Source organism: Vipera ursinii (assembly GCF_947247035.1).
Source record: "Vipera ursinii genome assembly, chromosome: Z".
Lineage (NCBI taxonomy): Eukaryota > Metazoa > Chordata > Lepidosauria > Squamata > Viperidae > Vipera > Vipera ursinii.
This window is the reverse complement of record NC_139517.1, coordinates 27239027-27264355: the sequence shown is the minus strand read 5'-3', so window position 1 is coordinate 27264355 and position 25329 is coordinate 27239027. Positions and strand designations below refer to the sequence as shown.

At 40.5% G+C, this 25329-nt stretch overlaps 1 protein-coding gene across 1 annotated transcript; it reads left to right on the top strand.

The window, feature by feature from the left end:
- Positions 1-5878: 5878 nt before the first annotated feature.
- LOC310649262 (uncharacterized protein C19orf81) lies at positions 5879-23576 on the top strand (the record flags this gene model as incomplete). Its single annotated transcript, XM_083377563.1, has 5 exons — positions 5879-5942; positions 12848-12926; positions 16224-16344; positions 20303-20442; positions 23369-23576. 5 exons carry the CDS (start codon positions 5879-5881, stop codon positions 23574-23576), a joined length of 612 nt encoding a protein of 203 aa, XP_083233689.1.
- Between the last annotated feature and the right edge of the window lie 1753 nt (positions 23577-25329).

Sequence of the window (25329 nt, the reverse complement as noted above, 5' to 3'; positions counted from 1 at the left end):
TAGCCTCCTGCGGGTGTCAGATATTCAAATCAAACCTTTACTGAGATTAAATTTATTGTTTATTATACCGTAGGTAGTGCTCAATGTATAACCATAAATGGAAACAGAATTTCCATTACAAAACAGGATAATTCTTAGGTGAATTGTGTCCAATTTAAAATCTTTTTCCATGGTTGTTAAGTGAATCATTACAATTGTTAAGTGAATCATGTGGCTGTTAAGTTTATTTGGCTTCTGTTAACTTTGTCAAAAGTTGGGTGGGAAGATTGCAAATGGAAATTACATGACCCTGAGATGCTGCAATAGTTGGAAATATATGCCGGTTGTCACGTAACCTTGAGGAAGAGGTCTGCACTAGTCTTAAATGTGAGGAGTGGTCACATGCTATTCTTTCAGGGCCATTGTAACTTTGAATAGTTAGTAGACAAATGGTTTTAAGTTGAGGACAATTTATACTGAATTTCCATTCTTATAGTTCAAAATAGAATGCTTGGTTAGTTATAGGTAAAACCAGAAGTAAGGCTAGACATGAGCCTGTTGTCATGGTTCCGATAGATGAGACCAGTAAAAACAGAACTCCAAGGCAATTTATTTCCTTAAAGAACATATTTATTTGGCTACAAAGTATCTGCACGATCAAAAGTGAAACCAAGACTGAAGTTTCCTCCGAAAGGTTAAACTTCCCACCCCTGTAATATGTCATAAATTACATTCCCTACTTTGGCGGTCTTTCTAATGGAAGCTTCAGCCCACCCAAATGCAAGCAGCAATGACATTGATTCCCACAGGACATATTATTGTTTTGTCTAAAGTTCAAAAGTACACATCCCCCCTCCCAATTCTGTGGCAACCGAAAATGAAGTGGAAATGGCTTCAGCCAAATTCTTTTGTAATATTGACACCTGTTTTGTTTACTTGAAGATCTAATAACTGACTGGAAATGAAAATGAGTCTGCAGGCTGAGATATCCTTGACCAAAAGTTTATTCCAAGATCAACAGAGTTTGTCAGAACAAATATATTTATGATGGGCTTACTTCCTATGGCTGCCTGGGATTGATTGATAGGCTACTGGTGTTTCACCCAGGTAATTGTTCTGTCTCCCCAGCCACCTTGGTGCAATTCAGAAACCATTTGAAGGACTCATTTTTGTTGGTTGGTTGGCATTTTGATCCCTATATTTTGATGTGGTATACATAATCAATCATTTTTGTTTTAAATCAGGAAGCCTATACATCTGCAAGGTATAGGCTTTCTCTGACTCTGTGGGCTTCAAAGGTGTCATTCTCAATTCAAGCTTGTATTGTAACTTGAATTTCAGATGCAAACTGGCAGGTTTTAGTAAATATTTAAAGAAAACTAGTCTGTTAGGCATGAATGGATATCTTTATTCAACTCAAATAGTTTATGCATTTATCACTAGTTGCAGGAAGAAGAAAGAAAATCTTTCCTTGTAACATCTTCATAATGTAGTCCTCAGCAACTTTCAGAGCACTAACAAAAACAATAATAAGGAATTGTCACTTCAAGTTTCTCATCTCAATGTAATTAATGAGTTGTTCCAAGTAGCATTTTGAAATCTGTAATGTTTTAATGCTTTTTTGATGTGGTCATTTTTAGCAGTTCTTGGCACTTCTAATTTTTTTGGCCCAGATAAGTGAGAGTAACTGGAAAACCCAGCCACAAATATTAAAAGGATCTCCAAATGAATCGTTATATATTTAATAACACAGCAATGAAAGCCATATCTTTTTTTAAAAAAGAGCCAACTTAATTAAAACCTTTGCAGTCTTAGTTCATAGTGGGGCAGGGGAGCAGTTATTGCCTTGGCTACGGTGCTGTCTGGAATTTATTTGATTTTCATGAATGTTTCAAAATGGATGGGATGGTGATTTATGCAACCATAAACAGTGACAGCAAATCAAGTAATATTTTTATGTGCTACCTTTATATCCCTTCTTTCCTTCAGAAACTCAAGATATCCCTATAGCATTACTGCTTCCAAATTATTCCATTTTATGGAGGAAAATGGACTTAAACCTGATTCTGTCCAATTCAAACCAAAATCATAATCTCTCCTCCATCTGATTTAAAATTTCTATCAGGTAATTTGAAGATTAATAAGCTATGTCCACACATATGCTAATTATTTATAAACTATGCTAAGCCATTCTCAGACAACACACTTTGTTGTTTAGCAAGTGTTTTCACCCTACTCTGGTCAAAGGTGGCACATAAAATGTCTCATTCTGATGATGAAAATTATGGGAAGGCAGTCTGTGGTCTATTCAGTCTATTGATATGTGCTTTTCTATTGGTGGGTCTACTCTAAAGGATTATCTTCCTCCTTAAAAGTCTTTCTCCAATCAGTTCTTGCTGAATTCATGGATACTTACATGTAATTTTCTTGATGACAGATGTGGTCAACCACTCTTTTTGTAGAATGCTTTTTCAACTTTCCTAGAACTGTAGGTTTTTTTTTAAGATCTCTCATTCAAATGCTAATCAGATTTAACTTTTAGTTTTTCAAGACAGGCTATGTGGTACCATGCGTTGAGGCATGCTTTCTTCTTATCACCCATTTGTCAAATGTGCACAGCAAATGTCACAAGTATCATGACATCATTATGTAAATGATGTAAATTTTATAATGTGTGTCATTGGTACTTGACAGCATGGCATGTGTGACACCATTGTAATTTACACCTTGTAAGATTATCATTTATAAAGTAGGAGTCATGGCCACCAAGGACCAGCAAAATGGAACTTCCCCTCCCAAGAACGGGATTCAGAATTCTGGAATCCTGAGATTTGAATGTCTACAGTTGCCTTCCTGTGAAGTTGAATCTCTTGAAACCAGCATGAGGTAAGATCAGCTGGCAGAAAAGCATTAGTTTTGGGTAAACCTTGGATTGGAATCAGAGGAAAGAGATCAGGAACAGGCATCAGTATTTGTAGTTGCTGTACTGAATGATTGATATGCTGTGATGGCTAAGCTTATAGATTTGGGAGATCTTAGAAATGAAATGGGTAACAATAAAATATTAATGTATACATTTTCCTGATTATTTTATTTCCCAGGAATTTATATCTCATTCCATAAGAAGCTATCTTTTACCAGATTAAAATGTCTGCACATCAAATCTGAATTGTTTATTCTGACTAGTGTAAAAGGGGCTACTGAATTAGTCCTTAAATTTATTTTTCCCCCATGTCTTTAAATCACTGGTGACCCCTGGTAACTGCTGGAAGTCATCCCTGCAGTTTTCTTGGCAAGATGTTTGGAGGTGACTTTGCCACTGCTTCCTTCCTAGAGCTGAGAGAGAGAGTGACTATCCTAAGCTCATCCAGTTGGTTTTGTGCTTAATATGGAATCGAACCTACAGTCTCCCTATTTCTAGCCTGGTGCCTTGATAATTATGCCAAACTGGCTCTCCTTAATCTGGAGGGTCCCAAATTATTCTACCTATATTTTTCTACAAATCAGCATGCATGTCCTCTTACCCTATCTCAACATCTCTCTGGAAACATGAACATATGTAACATGTTTGTCACACAAGCAAGCAAAAGCTACAGAAAAAAAGCAGTGCCACAATTTGTCTGCTGAGAGACAAGAGGAGAGAGAAAATACTGTGGGAGGAAGAGAGAGAAAGAAAGTGAAATAAGAGTCAATGCCAAGAATAAAGAATAGGAGCAAGAGAGCAAGAGTCTGCCTGCTCAGACACTCAGGCTAGCTGAGAGTGGATTTCTGGCTTACCACGCAGGGGCTGGTTTTCTTCTCTACAATCTGCTGCCCAAAGTTACTTTAACTGGGGCTGTCTGGCATTGAATCTGGCACTATCGATGTGCAAATCATGTGCCCAATATTGTGCTGTGATTGCACTTCTCAACTGAAGATTCAGACCAGGAATACATTTTCAAGAAGGACGCAAGGGGATGAAAGTGACTGTCTTGGTTAGTTGCAACTATAAAGGATTTCTGAATACTTCATTTATTTATTTTAGCAATCAATAGAAATAGTATATCCAAATGATTCCTGCTGAAAAAGATACCTATTTTCTTTCCAGTCAAATGGAAATATGTCTAGAATAAAGAATATTTTGTTCATCTGTTTTCTTTCTGTGCTCTAAATGGTTTTTCTGGACAATCAGTTCTGGTGGTTGTAATATTGGAAATACTGGTTATCTGAATCAGGGCTGTCCCCTTGCAAGTCCCTACATTGTATGCACAGTGTGATGACTTTGGATTCAGATCTTGAAAAAAAAAGATGGGAAAGTTACATTATTTTGAAGGGGGGGGGAAACACTGGCTTCAATATTTTCATGTCATATATAATATATGGTGGCATATATTCATTTCATGTGACAGTTGATTCATGGGCCTCCCTGCCAACTGATGTGGGGATGATCTGCAACTAAGATGATTTTCAAGGATGACTTCAGATAATCTTTATCACTGAAGGTTTTTAAGAAGGGACTGGACAGCTACCGTGTTTCCCAAAATTAAGACCTGGTCTTAATTTTTTTTGCCTCCAAAACAGGCACTAGTTCTTAATTTGGGGGAATGTCTTACCTTAGGACCACCACAGCCAGGCCTCCCACACCCTGACACGTGTTGCGCCTCTGCTTGACTTCTTCTGCGGCCACTTGCCGCTGCTTGCGGTCGGACACCATGTGGCGCATTGTGCCATTGCCACTCCTCCCTGCTCACAGCAGGACGCTGCCTGGCTCTTTGGAATGGCCCAAAGAGCCACTCAGTGTCCTGCCGTGAGCAGCAGTGGAAACAGCCCGAAGCCCCATGTGGCCTCCTGCCGCAAGCAATAGAAGCAGCCTGAAGTGTGCAAGCAGCAGAAGTGGCCCAAAGCACTGTGCAAACAGTGGAAGCGGCCCGAAGCGCACAAGCAGCAGAAGTGGCCTGAAGTGCCATGTGGCGTCCTGCCTGGAGGAGAGGAATTGGTGCAATACACAACATGGTGGCTGGCCACAAGTGGTGTCAAGCGGCCGCAGAAGTCAAGTAGCGGCGCAACAAGTGTCGGAGTGTGGGAGGCCTGGCTGTGGTGGTCCTATCAGTAAGGTAAGGTAAGCAGGTGTGGGGCACATAGGGCAGCTTCACCCCCTACCCCCATCCTAGTTTGATTTTTAGGGATGCGCCTCGCCCCCAAACTAGGGCTTGGTTTTGGAGTAGGGCTCATATTAGATTCACCCCCAAAAATCAAGCTAGGGCTTAATATTGGGCTAGGTCTAACTTTTGGGGAAACACAGTACTTACCTGAAACGGTATAGGGTTTCCTGCTTGACCAGGGGAATGGACTAGAAGACTTTTAAGGTCCCTTCCAGCTCTATTCTATTCTAACTGCTTTTAACCCCCTTCCTCAGTGGTAATCAAGGGAAATAAATTCCCATCTCAAGTGACCAAGTCCGGTCACTTGTTGCCAGAGGGTTAACCAGATTCTATGGGAAACTCACAAGACATTGAGGGCACTAGTAGCTCTCTACTATTGCTTGCTAGCAAATCATATTCAGGGTCTTTTGATCATGAAAACACAATACTTTTATCAGTTCTGGATAGCCAGCAATCATCTTCTCCTCTCTGAATTTGTCTAATGAGCCTTGAAAGTCATTTAAGTTGCACAACAGCCCCACATCTTTGGCAGGGAAGTTCATGAATCAAGTATTAGTATCGTATGAAATGAGTTTAGTTTATTAGAGGAAATAGGCAGTTTTACTTCTGATAGAATCTGAAAATTGTTTTTTCCCTTTGTGGGGGAGATATCTGAAGTTTGGATCAGGAGGGGGGCAGGCAACAATGCATCATGTTGCAAGAGGAAATGAGTAGGCAGAAGTCAAGTTTCATTCTTACTGTTTTTTTCTACCTCAAGAATGCAGGAGGAAGAGAACGAAGGACCCAGGTGTCAATCTTGTTCCAGCAGCCAAGGAGAATGTGGTGAGAACACAAGTACTCTTCTGACTCTTGAGCACCTGGAAGGAGCTTCAGATGGCCAGTTCCTCCTCATTTCCATCTCCATCTTTTATTGTGCTGTGCCAGTTAATAGCATAATGATCTATTCCCTCTTGAATCTACATAATCAAAGAATTACGAGGAAAGCCATGGCTTGGAAGCAGGGGACTAAGGTCTAACCAAGAAAGCAGGAGACAGATCAAGCTAATGCTTATTGGTGGTGTTGCTAGGTCATTAAGGCTATGGATAACATAGCCTTAGAAAGATAGAGCTCCCCCTAAACATGCCAAGTTACCTGATTCTCTAATGATGCCAAATGTGGCTCTAGGTTCATGCCTTGGTATGCTGGACCCCAATTGCAGACAAGCTAATGGTGTTCTTCTTGTTCCCTAATCACCTTTCTATAGTTCAGGGATATCCATAAGGTATACGACAGTTCAGATGATAGAACTGGAAGGGATCTTGGAGGTCTTCTAGTCCAGCCCCCTGCTCAAGAAGAGAACCTATATGATGTCAGACAGGGGACTAGCTTCTTCTTAAAAATCTCCAGTGATGGAGCACCCATGATTTCTGGAGGCAAGCTGTTCCACTGGTTGATTGTCCTCACTGTCAGGAAGTTTCTCCTTAATTCCAGGTTGCTTGTCTCTTTGATCAGCTTGTTTCTCATCCTTCCCTTGGTGCACTGATGAATATGACCCCCTCTTCCTTGTGGCAGTCTCTCAGAGACTGGAATACTGCTATCATGTCTCCTCTATTTCTTCTTTTATTTAGACTAGCCAAACTCACATCCCGCAGCCGTTCTTTGAATGATTTAGTCTCCAGGCCTTTGATCATCTTAGTTGCTCTTCTCTGAATTTTTTTTTTCCAAACTCTCAACATCTTTTTTGTGATATGGTGGCTGCAGTATTTCAGGTGTGGTCTTACTAGGGTTTTATGAAGCGGTACTAATACTTCGTGTGATCTTGATTCTATGCCTCTGTTTATACAACCCAGGATTGTATTAGCTTTTTTGGTTGCTGCTGCACACTGATGGCTCATAGTCAAGTGATCGTCCACTATGACTCCAAGGTCCCTCACACAGTTACTGTTTTTAAACTAGGTCTCACCCAATCGGTACTTTTACCTTTGATTTTTCCTGCCTAAATGTAAAACTGCTTTTCTCCACATTGAAACTCATTTTGTTGGATAGGGCCCATTGTTCAAGTTTGTCTAGATATTTTTGGATCCTGAGTTTGTCTTCTGGAGTGTTGGCTACTCCTGTCAGTTTGGTATCATCTGCAAATTTGATGACTTCCCCTTCAATTCCCTCATCTAAGTCATTTATGAAGATATTGAAAAGTACTGGGCCTAAGATGGAACCTTGTGGTATCCGGCTGCTTACTTCTCTCCATGTGGGTGTAGTGCCATTGAAGACTACTCATTGAGTACGGTTTGTCAGCCAGCTACAAATCCATCTGGTGGTGATGTTGTCTATTCTACTTTTTTCTAGTTTACCAAGGAGTAGGTTGTGGCATACTTTATCAGATACCCTACTGAAATCTAAGTATACTATGTCCACAGCATTTCAGTGGTCTACTAGTTTAGTCACTTTAACAAAGAAATAAGATTGGTTTGGCATGATCTGTTTTTAATAAACCTGTGCTGGCTACTGGTTATGACTTTGTTTGCTTCTAGTTGTTCGTAGTTTTATGATTATCTTTTCTAGGATCTTCCCAGGTATTGATGTTAAACTGATTGGTCTGTAGTATCCTGGGTCCGTTTCCCCCCCCCCTTTCTTGAAGATGGGAACCACATCAGCCCTTTTCCAATCCTCAGGTACTTCCCCAGTGCTCCAGGATTTATGAAAGATGTGGTGCAATGGTTCTGAGATAACATCTGCCACCTCTTTCAGAATTCTGGGATGTAATCTGTTAGGCCCTGGTAATTTAAATTTGTCAAGGTTGGATGGGTGTTCTCTTACCATTTTCTTGCTTATTTTAATTTTTGTTTCTAATATGTCTTTTGCAGTGGCTTTTTTGGTATGTTGGGATCTAGTTTCTTTTTGTGTGAATATTGATGCAAAGTATGAGTTAAGCAGCTCTGCTTTCTCCCTGTTGCATTATTTCCTTGCCATCTTTATCTGTATTTATTATTTATTTAAATATTTATTATTAAATATTTATTATTTCCTTACTATCTTCTCTTTTTAGTGGGCCTACAGTTCCCTTGACTTTTTTCTTGTTAATTTGTTGGAAGAAACTTTATTATCCTTGATTTATGTTGCAAGTCTTTGTTTGTTCTGAGCCTTTGCTTTCCTGACTTCATCTTTGCATGTTTTGGCTGTCTGCTGATAATCCGCCTTAGTGCCCCTGTTTCCATTTTTTTGTATTTGTCCTCTTTGTCTTTCAGTTTGTCAGAGAGATCTTTGTGCAGCCATGCTGGTTTCTTCTTGAAATTCTTGTTTTTCTTTTTCAGTGGTATTGTGCTGGTCTGGGCTTTTATGATTGCATTTTTCAGGGTTTCCCATGCTTCTCGGGTTGTTTTCCTCTTTAGGATTTTCATCCATGGGATCTTTCCTGGGTTTTCTCTGAGTTTGTTAAAGTCAGCTCTTTTGAAGTTTAAGACACTGGTTGGATTGTTTTCTATTGCTAGTGTTTTCATTATATTAAATTCCAGTATGATGTGGTCACTTTCACCCAAGGTTCCAACAATTAAAATTGCCTCTATCACTTTTTCTCTATTTGTAGGAATTAAGTCCAGTATAGCTTTATGTCTAGTTCCCTCCTGCACCTTTTGGATGACAAAGTTGTTGGTTAGGTTGGTTAGGAATCTGTTTGATCTCCCGCTCACTGCAAAGTTTATTTCCCAGTTGATATCTGGATAGTTGAAGTCTCCTCTTACTGCTGTGGTATGCTTCCTACATACGTTTATTAACTAGTTGGCAGAGTTCATCTATTTCTTCATATTCAGCAATGATCTTCTTCAGATACTGACGCCTAAGTGGAGAGAAAGACAGCTGAAGGGTATGTCCAGGCCCCATTAATAGTACAGTGCTATGCTTCAGAGTCATCTCTTGATCCTGCCTCTCTCTTCAGGAGAAGCTGAGAAAGTACTTCCTGATAAAGCAGAAGGACTCATTCCTATGGTTGGGTGGTCTGTAATATACACCTATGGCAATGTCACTTTTTTTCTCTTTTATATTGACATATACATTCTGGATAAATTTTATCTTTGATAATGTGCATTTCTGTAGATATGTAGTGTTCTCTTACATATAGTGCAACTCCCCTTCCTCTTTTTATAGACTTGTTTCTTTTGAACAATTTGTATCCATCCATCAGTCCATTCCATTCATGGGTTTCGTTCCACCAGGTTTCTGTTATGCCAAGTATTTCATATCCTCCCTCATGTACTATTGCTTCTAGTTCACCTTTTTAGTTCCCCAAGCTTTGAGCATTTATATATAAGCATTTAAGACTTTTATGCCTGTCCATGGGTATGTTTCCTGCATCTCTTGATTGTTGTTTGAGTTTTTTTCTTTTTTTCTCATCACTGCCTAGCTCATTGTTTGATTTGTTTTCTTGGGATTTGTAATTGGTTTTGTGTTCTAGAGATTCTAGAGATTGATCACCCTTCCCCCTCAGTTTTGGTTTAAAGCCCTCCTGATGAGTAGGGCCAGTCTTTTTCCAAGTACATTTTTGCCTGTTTTTGTGAGGTGCAGTCCATTCTTTCCAAGAATCCTTCATGTAGGAAATGCAATCCGTGAACCAGGAAACCAAAGTTTTCATGGTGACACCAACCCTTTAGCCAATGGTTTATTTCTAAAATTCTTTTTCCCCTCAATGGGTATTGGCCTTTCATTGAGAGTACTGATGAGAACACTACTTGTACTCCTAGCTTTTTAACTTTATTGCCTAGTTGTTTGTAACTTCTCACTATTGTATTCAGGTTGTTTGTTGTGTCATTCGTCCCAATGTGGAGGAGGAGGAAAGGATAGTAATCCGTAGGCCTAATTATTCTGGTTAGGTTCTCAGACAAATCTTTGGTTTTTGCTCCAGGGAGACAACATACCTCCCTGGATTGTATGTCTGGTCTGTAGATGGATGATTATGTTCCTTTGAGGATAGAATCTCCTATTACCAACACTCACATGTTTGCGGGGGCTGCAGTCTAGGGTGCTTTTCTGTTTATCTCAGGTGTGTTTGTTGATGTGGCTTTTTTAGGGATATCTGAAGTGACTTTTGGGGGGATATTTGAATTTGTTTCTTTGCTAGGTGTCTGCATGCTTTCTTTGAGGGGGAGGTTGCAGGTCTGTGTGTTTCCATCTAAGGGGAGAAATTGATTGCTCAGTTTTAATGGGGCTGCTTCTGTTTGGGTAGGATTGGGCAGTAGGGGTTTGTTTGTTACATACTGTTTCTTTCGAGTATTGTGTTTCCTTCTGTGTGTGACATACCTCCATTTGTCTTCCTCCAAGGATTTATCAGTGTGTCAAATCCTCTGGGAGTTATTTGTTCGTTATTTGGTTCAGTTTGGGTGGAGCTTTCTTTCGTGATGTCTGTGATGATGTAATGGAAGCACTGCTATTTTTTATGAACCCTGTGGACAATCCTGCCATTGGTCTTTATATTTTTTATAACTGCCTGGAATCCACCAAATGAAGAACTGGCAAAGGTTTGCACCAAATAAACAAACCAATGGAAAAGGTGTGTCCATGTCTCTGTGTGCACATGCTAATGGTTTATTTAGACTCAGTTTAATCATACCTCCATTATGATAGACACCAACTCTCTGGCTGTGTTAGCATCATACATTTAAACCAGGACTGATAGTGACCTAATAGACATGTTCATGCAAGACATGAAGTGTAACTATGGTTGATTTTTACCAGGTTTTTATGTTTTATTTTTTGTGTGAATGATTCATAAACTGAATTCCCCAAATGACTTCATTTAGTAACATATTCAAACCATGCTGAATACACTTAGATTTTCTCCCCTTTTTAAAAACAAACGGCCTGAGCATTTTAAAAAATGAGGTTGTTTTTTCCTAAGACTACCATTTCTATTTAACTGTACTTTCCATTTGCCTAATGTTCAGTAGCTTGTTAGAAAGGGTGGTAGAACTGTTAAAAATGGCAAGTTATTCAGCCTTGTATTAAAGGGAAAAAGCAGATATGATTAGAAGGGCTCCCATGTAGAAAATGAAGTTGACTCGTCCTCTGCGATGGAAAAGATGAATTCTCTGTTGCTCAAGGGGCCTGGAGCAAATCCAAGGAGTAGAAATTACAGGGAAAGTTATTTATTATGAAACAGCTCTTTGAAGTAAGATTCATAACAAATCAAATTGGTCACAGAAAGCGATAGGCTATTTCTTATTGGAGTAACTTTTACAGAGCCTGTCTGTCAGGATTGCTGTAGTTGTAGAGTATTAAGCATTGAAGATAAGATATAGAATTCAAGATTGAGCTTCCAACTCTGTTGTAACATAGCGCCTACGGAAAATATTTATCCCCCTGTACCAGGAGCATAACATGACAGATTCCCACCAAGGAGACAAGGAATCTACTTTCTAGACTCTACGTTGCCAGTCCCTGTAGGGCAGCAGTATGGCTGTCACTTCCTATATTTTATTTTTCAAATCAGCTTTTTGATTTAAAATCTACCTGACTGTGATTGATTGAGAGGGAGCTGGGATAGGCTTACTACCTCTTGGAAAGAAAAGGGGTGAAATATTAAACAATGAGATTGAGTTCCTAATGCAAGTCTATTTTTGTAGGTTTGCTAAGGAATTTCTGTGCTGGGAATCATATGAAATGGTTAATCCCAAACTCTTCCCCAGAACCAGTTTGGTCTAATGGTTAAGATACCAGGCTAGAAACCAGGAGACTGTTAGTTCTAGTCTTGCCTTGGACATGAAAGCTGTCTGGGTGACTTTGGTCCAGTCACTTTCTCTCAGCCCAAATTCTCTCAAGATTGTTGTTGTGGGGGAAAATAGGAGGAAGGAACATTAATTTGTTTGCTGCCTTGAGTTAGTTTATACAAAATAATATAGGTGGGATATAAATAAATACATGAATAAAATAATTGGATGGCCTAGTCAACTCAGGGTTGTGAAAAACTAAACTCTCTCTAATCCTATAACTGACTGGATTTTTCTATCCCATCCTATAACCAGTTAAATATGGGCAAATAGAGCCTATGTTGGGTTTGTTTATGTTGCCAAACCTGAATAGGATTTGGCTTAGCATATGTTATATGAATCCTATCCTTGTAGTTCAAGATCTGAAGTTTATGACTTTAGTGCAATATGTGGATCAGGTCAGCTAAGCTAGAAGTCACACACAAGAGGCAAACCTTTGATTCAAATTCAGACAATTTAAAGGAATATTTGTGCAACTGTTTAGATAGTTTCAGCCAGAAATACTGTACCATGTTATGTTTCATTTATTTATTAGATTTATATCCCACTTAGGTAATATATTCAGAGATTTCTACTTTCATTTATCCTGAAAAATACAACTCTGAAAGTAGTAGGCCCACCATTTTTGTGTGTGTGTAAAATGAAAGTGTGAATCCAAAAGAACCCCTGAATGGTCTTATTTTCTGTGCTTCCCAGAGCAGCTGGTTTAGTGGTGGGATTCAAATATGTGAACAATCAGTTCTCTGTGTGGATGCCGCTTCCGGAAGTCCATTCCGGGCCTGAGCAACAAAAAATTAGCTACTAGTTCTGCCGAAGTGGTGTGAACTGGCTGAATCCCACCACTGAGCTGGTTCACCAGTATATATATAAAAATCATGTTGGACATGGAGGGCTTTTGATTGGGCCCAGAAGATTCTTCTTATGTTTTGATCTTTTTTTGTGTGTGGAAGAAGTATAGATTAAATTGTAAACATTAACCATTTTGCTTTCAGTTCCAGAAACTGAGAGTGAAGGGGTATCTTCCCTTTTTCTTGAACTGGAGCAACCTTGCCCACCTCCTCGAAAAACTTCGTGAGTATGACTTTGAAATGATAAGAAGTCAACATTAGAGAGAAAGAGGAGTTATTTCAGAGGCAGGGGTTGGGTTGCAGCAGTATCCCTTGTTCCTTCTGATAGGAACGGCATATTCTCTATCCTCCTGCAATCCTTCAGAGCCTCTGAAGATTTATCATTGGTCTGTAAATTGTAATGTAATTTCCTGAGCAGCAACATTATCAAGAGAGCAATGTCTCAGTAAGACAGGATATTAGTAGAGATATTAAGATACTATAGTAAGACCTCATATTTCTTCCCAAGTCTTGAAAGGGAGCCTCTCTGAAAATTGCCACTGAATTCTAATTTTTAATGGGACACAAGAGAAAATTATTAAATACAGATAATTTACGACTGTAATAGAGTCTGCTGATTACAATAAAAAATAGTGGTAGTTGTTAAGTGAAACACTCGTGTGATTGCCTCTCTTAACAATCACAATTCCTGGCTTCCGGTTTGTGTGCATGGCACCGGCAGACGCACAGGAAGGATGCTCTCCCCACTGTCCAATCTTTCTTCCTTGGAGGACCCTGAAAAGGGTCAAAAGTCACCCTGGAGGGGTGACCACTGGGAGGAGGCTCTCCCTGAGATCACAGAAGGGCAGCAGCCCTCCATTTGATCCAGAGAAGCTCCTCTGGCCCAAAGAAGAAGAGATCAGCCATCAACATGGCCAATCACTAAGCCGCTCCCTGCCGAAAGCCAAAATCACCATCAAGCACAACGAAGCAATCTGGAGGATTTGGGTGAGACCTTACCTTTCTTACTTCCCTAATTACTTTCCTGTGAGACTTTCCTGAAAATCTTCTCCCCACCTCTTGAAAGATCGGCGACTGCTTACTTGAGGAACTAAAACCTTAAAGCCTCAAAAGAAATCAAATGATAAGCTAAATAATTAAGCAACCCTATTTGTACTTCTGGAATTTCTGGGGCACTAAAAAGTTCTTATTTCTGCGGGGACCTACTACCCTATTTACTGGTAAAAAATGGATTAATTGGATAAAAGCCTCCTATTAGTCTGGAAAAAGATTTTACATGCTACTGAGGACATCTTGTGGTGAAACCTGGTATAGCAAGTAAACCTTTCTTTTTTACTGTGAGATCTGGCTGTAACAGATTTGTCCTTGACATTATCTTTAAAGATAAGAATTGGGAACACCTGGCACTGAAAACAATCTTTAGGAATAGTGGAGGTGGACATTCACTGACTTTTATCAAAATAGCCTCCACTAAAGACCTATCTGTACAAAGAAATGGAGGAATATATACCACCACTTGACTATAAAATTATACTTGAAACAATCCTGGCAATGACTGAACAAATGAAAGCCAGGCTTAAAGACAAATCTGACAGCACAAACTCACCAAATGAGACTCTGGCTTCAATTGATGAACTGACAACCCAAAAACTAACAGAAGAGGAGGAAATCAACAACAAAATAGGGGACTCTAAAGAACAACAAGTACAATCTACTGAGAACCTTGATGCCCAAACTTCGATTTTAACTATAAAATCTTCAATTCAACAAACTACAGAAGCTGAAGAAAGCAATACTAAGATGGAGGATGCCAAAGGCCTTCAAATACAGTACATTAAGAATCTAACCAACCAAACAATAATACCAGACATGACTCTTACCTAAGCCAGATGGGATTGAAAGAAGAAGACAACCAGACTGAATTAATGACAAACATGGAGATTTGATCTATTAGAATGACAATTTAATGACTATAAAGGGGTAACTCTCTTTGAAAAATTGACAACTGGATGGTCTCCCTGGACTCAAACGTGTGTAGGAACAAAGGGAGACACATTTGAGAAGCTAAACGCAATGATATGGAAGCCTGCCTGGCACAAAAAGAAAGCTAGAGTTAGATTTAAAAAATGGTTTTTTTTTTAAAAATGTTGGGATTTGTAATAATAAAGCTTAAAATTTCTTTTAATGGGGAACTGTTAAAAGATATAAACTGATTTTACATTTAAGACCTAGATTTCTAAGGGAATGAAAATTAGCTACTAGAGTATAACTTTGAATTATATTATAGAACTTGGAATGACACAACAAAAGATACTTTGTTAATTATTGATGAATTACAAAGATGACAAATAGAATGTTTTTGAAATATAATAAGAATTCACTTAAATGAAGAATGTATGTATTTCAGATAGATAATTACTATATAATAAAATAGGGGAAATGTAGGTTACCCGGAAATTAAGTTTTTTAGATACTATAGGCTAATTTGGAGTATTGAAATTAGACAAAACTTAAAAACAGGACGTGGATAAGTATATGTGAAAATGTAATGATAATTGTTCTAATTGACTTTGTATTAATTTGATCTTGATATTGTGACTAGGGGAATTGGAGAGGGAATTTTTGTTGATGGACCTTGAGCTATGTACAAAAAGATTTTGTTATTGGATTTTTGATTATCCAATCACCACATTGCTTCATAAATATTTGGATGTAAAATTAGAAAATTAATAAAACTTGTTTTTTTTAAAAAAACCACAATCACAATTCCTGTTCTCCCAGTTGCAAGTGTTAAGTGCCTCGGGGTGGGGCAGACTCTGGGAGGCTTGGTGCAGGCCCAAGTCCAAGCCCGCATGGCAGCACTTCTCCAGTTCACAAGTGGCCTACTGCTGACCTCTGAAGGTCTCCCCCATCCTCAGGCACCCCATGCCCCACTTCCCACCCTGCTGGATCCCACAGTCTTAGGCCTCCTCCCCCAGTCCCATCTGTCACATCTCTGTCCACTTATCTTTTCTGAAGATCGCTTTTGGGAAGGAGAAATAGCTGATACACCACATGGCCTTCCTACATGGAGGCCTTACAGTGCTGTTCTGGAAGTGGGGGCCATTTTGGCAGTGACCACAGCTCTTTGACTGAGGTTTCCAATATGCCTCTTAATCAATACAGAGGCTATAGGTGAGCATGAAAAATAATATCCATACTTTACCACAATACTGTCCACTCCCTTAGATTTAGGAGGTCAGCTTGGAGCAGGCAAAGTCCTATCCAGATCACTATCTTGTATCTTCAACGGCCAACTAGAGGCTTCTGAAAAAAGCACAAGCAGGCAATGGGATCAAGAGCTGCATTTCTATGTCAAGCTGTCTCTGACATAGGAATGAGTCCTTCTGCTTTATCAGGAAGTACTTTCTCAGCTTCTCCTGAAGAGAGAGGCAGGATCAAGAGATGACTCTGAAGCATAACACTCTGTACTATTAATGGGGCCTGGACATACCCTTCAGCTGTCTTTCTCTCCACTTAGGCGTCAGTATCTGAAGAAGATCATTGCTGAATATGAAGCTTTGGACATGGAAATGCCTTGCATCCGCAAGTTTCCTCGGCCGCCTGCTGCCCGGCCCCTTTGCCTTTGCTTGGAGAACCCGGTAAGTCCTCCTTCAGTGGGAGAAACAGGCTCAGGGCCGTTTTAAGTTGTCTGAGAAGAGCTGTTCTGTACCAGCCTGCTACCGGCCCTGCAGAAAAGGCAGGGACAACCCCTTTTACAAGAAGGCAAGAGGCTGGAACTAAGCCTACCAAATTTATGGATACAAAAGCAAACAAGACACGAACCATGAAACAGGAGCTATTCAAGCGGTTGCCTTCAGCAAACCAGCCCTCCCACGCATTCCCCTTTTATACAGTTCAGGGCGTGGCTTCTCTCTGCCTCCTTCCGAGGTGCCCCATTGCCTTCCTCTGTTTACTCCTGACTGACTGCCTCCTGCGTCAGGCGTCCTTGAACAGGGCCAGCTGTGGGTCATCTTCATCCACGCTGTCAGGCGCACACAGCTGGGTCTGCGTCGTGACCAGGTGGGAGGGGCCTGGCTGAGGGCTCTCATCAGCAAGCTCTCCAACCCTCAGCAAGCTCTTCAACACCCCCCTCCTCCTCTGAGTCGTCCGACTCAACTGCCGAACCCACAGGCTGACCCTGAATCACAACAAGAGCTGAGCTCTGAGAGATAAAATCAGTTGCTATTTAATTTTTTCCCCATGTCTCAAAGAGAAGTTAGATATGGTGGCATTGTGAGAAATTCATCTTTTATGGGCTGGCTGGGGCAGATTAATTTATTTTTTTTAAATAAAAGAAATCCCAGACAGATGTCATTGTTGTGCACTGCTGTGCATGAGGCCTGAGAGGGACACACAGACCCACCCAGAAGTGCTGCAATTTCAGAAATGATGAATTTTTCCCCATTCACTTGTATACTCAGACTTAATTCGTGGCAACTATTCACTTCCATAACATGTGTTTATGAAAGTATAATTAATTGTGATCATAATGTGCAACCATAACATCACAGTCAATACTGTCTGAGGGTACATTAGGAACTCTGGCAGTTTTAGTGACAACCTATCTAGACAAGACTATATTAGGGCTCAGCAGGGCTTTTTTTCTCATAGAACGCTCAGAACGGAGTTCCGGCACCTTTTTTGGATGGAACCTTGTAGGGTAGGCAAGGCGGGTTGTAGGACATGTGTCAGTTCCGGCACCTTTTTCTTTTACAAAAAAAGCACTGGGGCTCAGCTATACCAACTAAGAGATTTTACAAAGGACAACAAAATTTTTGGACATCTGTTATACACCCAGCAAATTTAATTCCTCAGAGTGAATAGAGAAGTTTGTTAGCTATTTGTAATTCACTCATGGGTAATTTAAGCTTAACTTTGGATATTTTTCAATGCAATAATATAGCAATAGCAGTAGCACTTACACTTATATACCTCTCCATAATGGTACAGCACTCTCTTGGAACGGTTTAAAAATGACAACATATTGGCCCCAACAATCAGATTCTTCAATTTTACCGATCTTGGAAGGATGGAAGGCTGAGTCAATCATGAGCCAGGATGGAAGGCTGAGTCAACCACGACGCAGCCTACTGGGATAAGCGGTTGCTTTTGTGGTGCAGACATTAATTTGGTTCTCAACACCACTAAGACCAAGGAGCTTATAGTAGATCATAGGAGGAATACATCAGACATTTATCCCCTGATCATCAGTGGAGACATGTAGAGCGGGTGGCCAGCTTTAGTTCAATAAAGATATTCTATTGAACTCCTGGCTTTGGGCAAGTTAGCCTATAATGCTGTATTTTAACCACTGTGCCACGACAGCTCATATTCAGATATTCACTATGATATTAGTTGAGAGCTTGGCTGGTTTAGAAAAGAAAAAAGATGGGGTGGGAGAGGAGGAAGTCAACTTATTTGTGGGAAGGAGCCTGAACAACCCGAGTGGAGAAATCAGTGAAACTTACATATTCAAACATACAGGTAGTCCTCCATTTACAACCACATTTTTCATCATTTTTATTTATCAAATTTATTTGTTGCCCATCTCGTAGCAAACAACTCTGGGTGGCTTCCAGCATCCAAATATTAAAAATCTAACAAATAAATATTTTTAAAAGAATAAAAATAGAAATCCCAATCAAGGTATACTTAAAAGATAGGGAGGAAAAAAATAGGATGCATGTGAACGGGGGGAGGTGGGATTGGCTCTTAATTTAACCACCACCTCCAATGCAATGTTCCCCCATTAGGGCCCCAGGTCATCTGGCAGAACCAGGTCCTCAGACTCTTGCAGATGTACAGAAGGGGGGGGAAGTCAATCTCACATCAGGAGATAAGATGTTTCATAGGGCAGGAGCCAAGGCAAAGAAGGCCCTTCCTTGCAGCCCACCAGCTGGAACTCTTTGAGCAATGGGGCCTGCAGCATGCTTTTTCTGATGATGCAGGGGAGTGGGCCAGCCCAGTGGGGTTAGACAGTTCCTCAAGTAGCCTGGAACCATGCCATGCTGGGCTTAAAATATAATAACCAATACCTTAAATTGCATCTGGAAGCAGACTGGCAGCCAGTGCAATTTTCGGAGCAAGTGGTTTAATATGTCATCCTAGGGACCCCAAGAAGTGTTTACGTGCTGTCTGCACTAGTCGAAGCTTCCAAATATTCTTCAGTAGTAGTCCCATATAAAGCACATTGCAGTAGTCCAGACATGATGACCAGGGCTTGAATGATTTAGCGCAGGGACTCTTGATCCAGGAAAGGCCACAATTGGTGCACAAACCAAACTTGTGGAAAGACTGTCCTAGCCACGACTGCCAACTGCTCTTTGAGCAGGATTCACGAGTCCAGGAGAATCCACAAGTTGTGAACCAGGTCTTTCTGGATTAGTGCAACCTGAATCTTGAAATTCTGTGCATCCAAAGCCATTTGGTCTTACCAGGGTTCAGTTGTAGTCTGTTGTGCCCCATCCTGGCTCTCACAGCCTCCAATCACAAATGAGAGGGTGGCAATGTCATCATTTGGATCACCAGGGCTGGATAGATATATTGATGATACCTCAAGCCCCCATGGCGAATGATCTCACCCGGTGACTTCGTATAGATATTAAAAAGGAGTGGACACAGTGCCGAGCCCTATGACATGCCACAGAGGAGTGGCTGTGGGCTGAACCTCTCAGTCCCTATCAACACTGATTGGGACCAACCTTGGAGAAAAGAGCCAAACAAACACAAAACTGTGCCACCCAGCCTCAAACCCCGCAGCTGGCACAAAAGGATACCATGGTCGATGGTATCAAAGGATGCTGAGAGATCAAGAAGAGCAAGAATGGTTGCATTATCCCTACATCCCGCTCTTGCCAGAGATCATCAACAAGTATGACCAATGCTGTTTCTGTCCCACAACGGAATCATAAATCAGTGCAGTTGTAAAATGTCATCATGTGACTGGACTCAATTGTATAATCAGTTTTATCACGGTTGTAAAGTAAATCTGACTTCCTCAGCTGATTTTGCTTGTCAGAAGCCAGCTAGGAAGATCCACAAATCATGATCATATGACTGCAAGATGCTGACACAGTCACGAATGTGAACCAGTTGCCAATCGTCCAATTGTGATCACTTGGCATGGAAGTTGTGTGACAGTCATAACTTTGAGGATGGTTTGTAAGTTATTTGTTTTGAGGCTGTTGTAACTTCTATCATAGTTAAATGAATGGCTGTAAATCAAGGACTACCTGTAGTTTGAAATTCAGAGGATGGTAAAGCGGTTTGCCATGTTTTCTGGAAATCCTGAGAGCAGTATTATAGTTTCATGATTGAAAAACACTAGCCATGCTTCTGACTTAGCGATCTTGAGTGATCCCAGTCTCTCAGTTTAACCTACCCTACAGGATGTTGTGAAGGAAAAATGAGGGAATAGCAGAAAAACAGAACTCAGAGAACCAAGAAAGGTTAGAACTATAATACACAAACCATAACAACTTAAAAGGCTCTTAGCAGGTGTATCTGAAGGAGGGAGGAGATGGACTCCAATGGTTGAGCATCTCTTTTGACTTTTAGCCTGAAAAGGAGATGAAGCATGCTGAAATCCTAGCAGCCATAGAAGCTGTCATTCCCAATGCCTTTGAAGCAGGCCTCCTATGCAGCATCCAATTTGAAAACATCAATGTAATTTGTGGAACTGCTGGGCGGAAGAACAGGTTGGTATAGACAGATATTCAACTACTCTATTCCCCATTCCTCTGGACTAAGGGATGTCTATTTGACCACTCAGCCTTACTTGGCTAGCTTGGCCCATGGCATAATAAAAACAAACAAACAAAAAACAACACTTAGCCGAGACCATGTGTAGTTTCCTTCACTGACTAGCAGTCTAATCAGTGTTTATTGTCTTTAAGATGTATGGACTTCAACTCCCCGAATTCTTCAACCAACATCCAGGCTGGAGAATTCTGAAAGTTGAAGTCCATACTTCTTAAAACTGCCAAGGTTGAGAAACACCAGCTAATCAAGGAAATCTGCCTGCTTGCCCACCTGGTCCCTCCCTCTCTCTCCCCCTCCCTCCTCTGTCTGTCTGTCTGTCTGTCTGTCTATCATATGTCATCCATTTCAGTCTAGTGACTCTAGACAGCTAACAGTGCATAAAATCTGGAAGCTATCATTTGATTCCCTACTTGTTTAGTCCTGACTCTTATGAAACACCCTAAAGTTTAGGGTCCCATTTTAGCTGTGTTTGCATAAATGTCTGTGCAGACTAGCAAAAGCTTGGGTGAAAACATTGACAAAACATAGTAAGCTTGCTTAATTTTACCCCTAATTCTTTTTTTTAAAAATACCGCATTGTATGAAAGCATGCTGTTTGGTTAATCTATAACCAAATATGCTGTGCAAATTGGAAAAACAAGTTAATTCAGTAACAAAACTAAATATGGTATACTAACCCAGCCTTGTGTACTCGAGCAGTTATTTTAGTAAAATACAGGTGAAACTCGAAAAATTAGAATATCGTGCAAAAGTTCATTTCAGTAATGCAACTTAAAAGGGGAAACTAATATATGAGATAGACTCATTACATGCAAAGCAAGATAGTTCAAGCCGTGATTTGTCATAATTGTGATGATTATGGCGTACAGCTCATGAAAACCCCAAATCCACAATCTCAGAAAATTAGAATATTACATGCAATCAATAAAACAAGGAGTGTACATAGAACAATATCGGACCTCTGAAAAGTATAAGCATGCATATATACTCCCTTGGGCCATTTGGCAGCAATTACTGCCTCAATGCGGTGTGGCATGGAAGCTATAAGCCTGTGGCACTTGAGGTGTTATGGAAGACCAGGATGCTTCAATAGCAGCCTTCAGCTCTTCTGCACTGTTCAGTTTCATGTCTCTCATCTTTCTCTTGGCAATGCCCCATAGATTCTCTATGGGGTTCAGGTCAGGCGAGTTTGCTAGCCAATCAATCACAGTAATCCCATGGTCATTGAACCAGGTTTTGGTGCTTTTGGCAGTGTGGGCAGGTGCCCTGCTGGAAAATGAAGTCAGCATCCCCATAAAGCTCGTCTGCGGAAGGAAGCATGAAGTGCTCCAAAATCTCCTGTAGACGGCTGTGTTGACCCTGGACTTAATGAAGCACAGTGGACCAACACCAGCAGATGACATGGCTCCCCCAAATCAACACAGACTGTGAAAACTTCACACTGGACTTCAAGCATCTTACAGTGTGTGCCTCTCCATTCTTCCTCCAGACTCTGGGTCCTTGGTTTCCAAATGAGATGCAAAAGTTGCTCTCATCAGAAAAGAGGACTTTGGACCACTGAGCAACAGACCAGGTCTGTTTTTCTTTAGCCCAGGTAAGACGCTTCTGACGTTGTTTGTTGTTCAGAAGCAGCTTGACAAGAGGAATACGACATTTGAAGCCCATGTCCAGGATCAGTCTCTGTGTGGTGGCTCTTGATGCACTGACTCCAGCAGTCTTCCCCATGATTGTGATTCCTACTGAACCAGACTGAGAGACCATTTAAAGGCTCAGGAACCCTTTGCAGGTGTTATGGCTTAATTAGCTGATTAGAGCGGGGCACTTTGAGCCTAGAATATTGCACCTTTTCACAATATTCTAATTTTCTGAGATTGTGGATTTGGGGTTTTCATGAGCTGTAAGCCGTAATCATCACAATTATGACAAATCAGGGCTTGAACTATCTTGCTTTGCATGTAATGAGTCTATCTCATATATTAGTTTCCCCTTTTAAGTTGCATTACTGAAATAAATGAACTTTTGCACGATATTCTAATTTTTCGAGTTTCACCATTAAGTCTTGGCATGTGTTCATTTTTGCTCTTTACAATTTTGCAATTCAATTGAAGGCACGAGAGTTCAGGACACAATCTAGCTCAATGTTCTGCAAACCTGACAACTTTTAAGAGGTGGATTTCAACTCCCAGAATTCCCTGGATAGCACTGGAAATTTCTGAGAGTTGAAGTCCACACTTCTTAATGTTACTAAGTTTCAAAAATATTGATCTAGCAGATGAATAATGCATAATCTGGGCCAGGCCAGGCCAATTACCATTTTTCTGTGTATTTATCAGTTTTTTTCTGTTGCACTCATCATGCCTGTTGAATGGCAACTTTTGGATGGTTGGTATAAATTATGCAGCCCTGCCATAAAGAAAACTTCTGATCTAGGCAAAAGGCACAGAAGGTCTCCAGGACACACAGTCTCTGTCTCCAGCAGGCAGCCCTTGGGAGGGGATGTAAAATTGGATACTATAAAAGCCGAATATGCAAACCAGAAACAGGCAGTTCTTCTGACAAACCAGAGACCTGAGTGCTTTTGCTTAACTGGGGAAGTTAGCCTTCCAATATTTGGGAATTTTGTTTGGCCTCTGCTTCCGAGAACAGCCATATCTACTTCACACACACTCCATTGTTTGTCTCTGTGCCATTTACACCAAAGGCTCCTGCCATTTTTGCCTACTGCACTGGGCCCCGTGAAAGGGATCATTCTTAAATTGTTGAGCCATGGGGTCCTGGGAAGAAGCAGTGAAAACTTCCCCCATCATTTAATGAAGCTTGATGAAACCATCAGTAAGCCATCTCTCTTGTCTTCCCGTGTAGGTGGCTGATCACAGTATCAGATTTCCGAACTCGGAATCAGCTCTTGTGTTCTGGATTAACCTTGGATGAAAACCATTTTGTGCTGCGACGCTGGGATAACCTGGTAATGGAGGACTATCGCATGCACCTTCGAAGGTCCTTAGCCCGTCAGCGTCTGCTGGACACGCTCAGTGACTCCTGGGAGGCCAGCCATTTGGATGGTATCTGAACTCCAGGAAGGATATGAATCCAAAGCCAAGCAAAACATGATGATGTCCTGCTTGTGGATCTAAATAATCTTTCTTTCTTTAAGTTACCCTAATATTTCCTCTGAACTTACATTTCTGGTTTTTATTCTTTGTCCTTCTAATCACACATTTGGAAAGAGGGTGCCCCCTAGAGGACCTCTGAAGTACATCTTTTCTGCTTTGAAGTAAGCAACCTTGGGAGGAACTGTCACACTTTTGTAGGTGAAGTCTGCAGGAAGATTTATTTTCCAAAAGGCTGTTACTACTTCCCAATGAAACTGAGGAGCAAGACAGTCCTTCTAATTGTGTGAAAAGCAGAAAAGTCAATGTTTCTCAACCATGTCAACTTAAGAAGTGCGCACGTCAGCTCCCAGAATTCTGGGAGATGAAGTCCATGTATCTCCAAGAGTTATCAGGGTTAAGGAACAGTGCTCTAGAAAGGTCATGCATTTGTAGCATTTCTTGCAGCTTAAATTTCCAATTGCTGCCAAGTTTGTGTTAGTCCACTATCTTTTCTGTTATGAAAAAATTGTATAGATTGAAACCATCATTCCTTCATTTCTGTTTGATATAGTTTTTATTTATTTTTAATTTTTAAAAACCACTGAATCCTTTCATGCATGCAAACTGCTGGAAAAATTGAAACAGGTTATGTTTTCTCCCTCCCATCCACGCCTGGTGCCTGACCTATTCTGAGTAAATGTTAACATCTGAAATTTATCAGAGGACCCTCATCTGGTTAATTTCATAACCCCTTAATTTTAGAATCTTCATAGAAAGTTAATTACTGAATGTTCTACTTTACAATTTACATATAGCTTACCCAAGTAGTGTATGCCCCCTCCCCCAAACTCTCCTTATCCAGTTATATGGTTCAGCTGTTACTGGGCAAGAAGTTCATGGCTGCAAGACAGGCAGCTAAATAATTTTATACACAAATGTAATCATAATGTTAATAATAGATTGCTTTAGGCAATCATTTTCTTATTTGAGAATAAGCACCATTTGGTTTTAGACAATAATAAATTACATTTTAAAGTAAAAATTACAACACAAGTGTCTTAACTGTACAACTGCTTACTATGTATAATAAATTTGAAATATTATATTAAACTATAGTCAATAATGATATGGATGTTGTATTGGCCTTTGCCATCCTGGTCATCTGCCATATTCTGAATTCCCCCCCCCCACCCGCCATTAGCAATGGAGCCAAAGACTTCAACCTTGATGTCCACCTGTTTTGGAGTGCCCAGAGTTACATTCAACATGGTATAATTAATGTCTATGGGAGCTATGGTTCAACCCATTTATACCTTTTACAGAGTTGTAACTGGGAAAATAAAAGCGAGCTGAAATGCTTGGCGCTGTGTTCTGCTGATTCTCTTCCAAAATGTTATTAAAAATAATGCTTTCCCACTGGAGTCATGATTGCATGTTCTCTCTGTATCTTAAAAGCTATGCACTGGTTAACTGAAAGGGGGTGAGCTGTAGGGAATGGCAGCCTCTAACCTGGAAGAACTGGACAATGGAAATAAAATGTCCTCTCTTCCAAGCCTACTTTTTTGGCAATGGGAAACAGCACCCAAAAGTAGACAAATAGTTAATGTACCAGGGCAGCTCTTGGGATTCTTCCAAATGCTCTATTTTACTAGCTTTGTATTAAGCAAAATTACTCCAAGGATCATACCAAAAATCACCACAGGGCCGCACTGCTCCGAACTACTAGCTTAC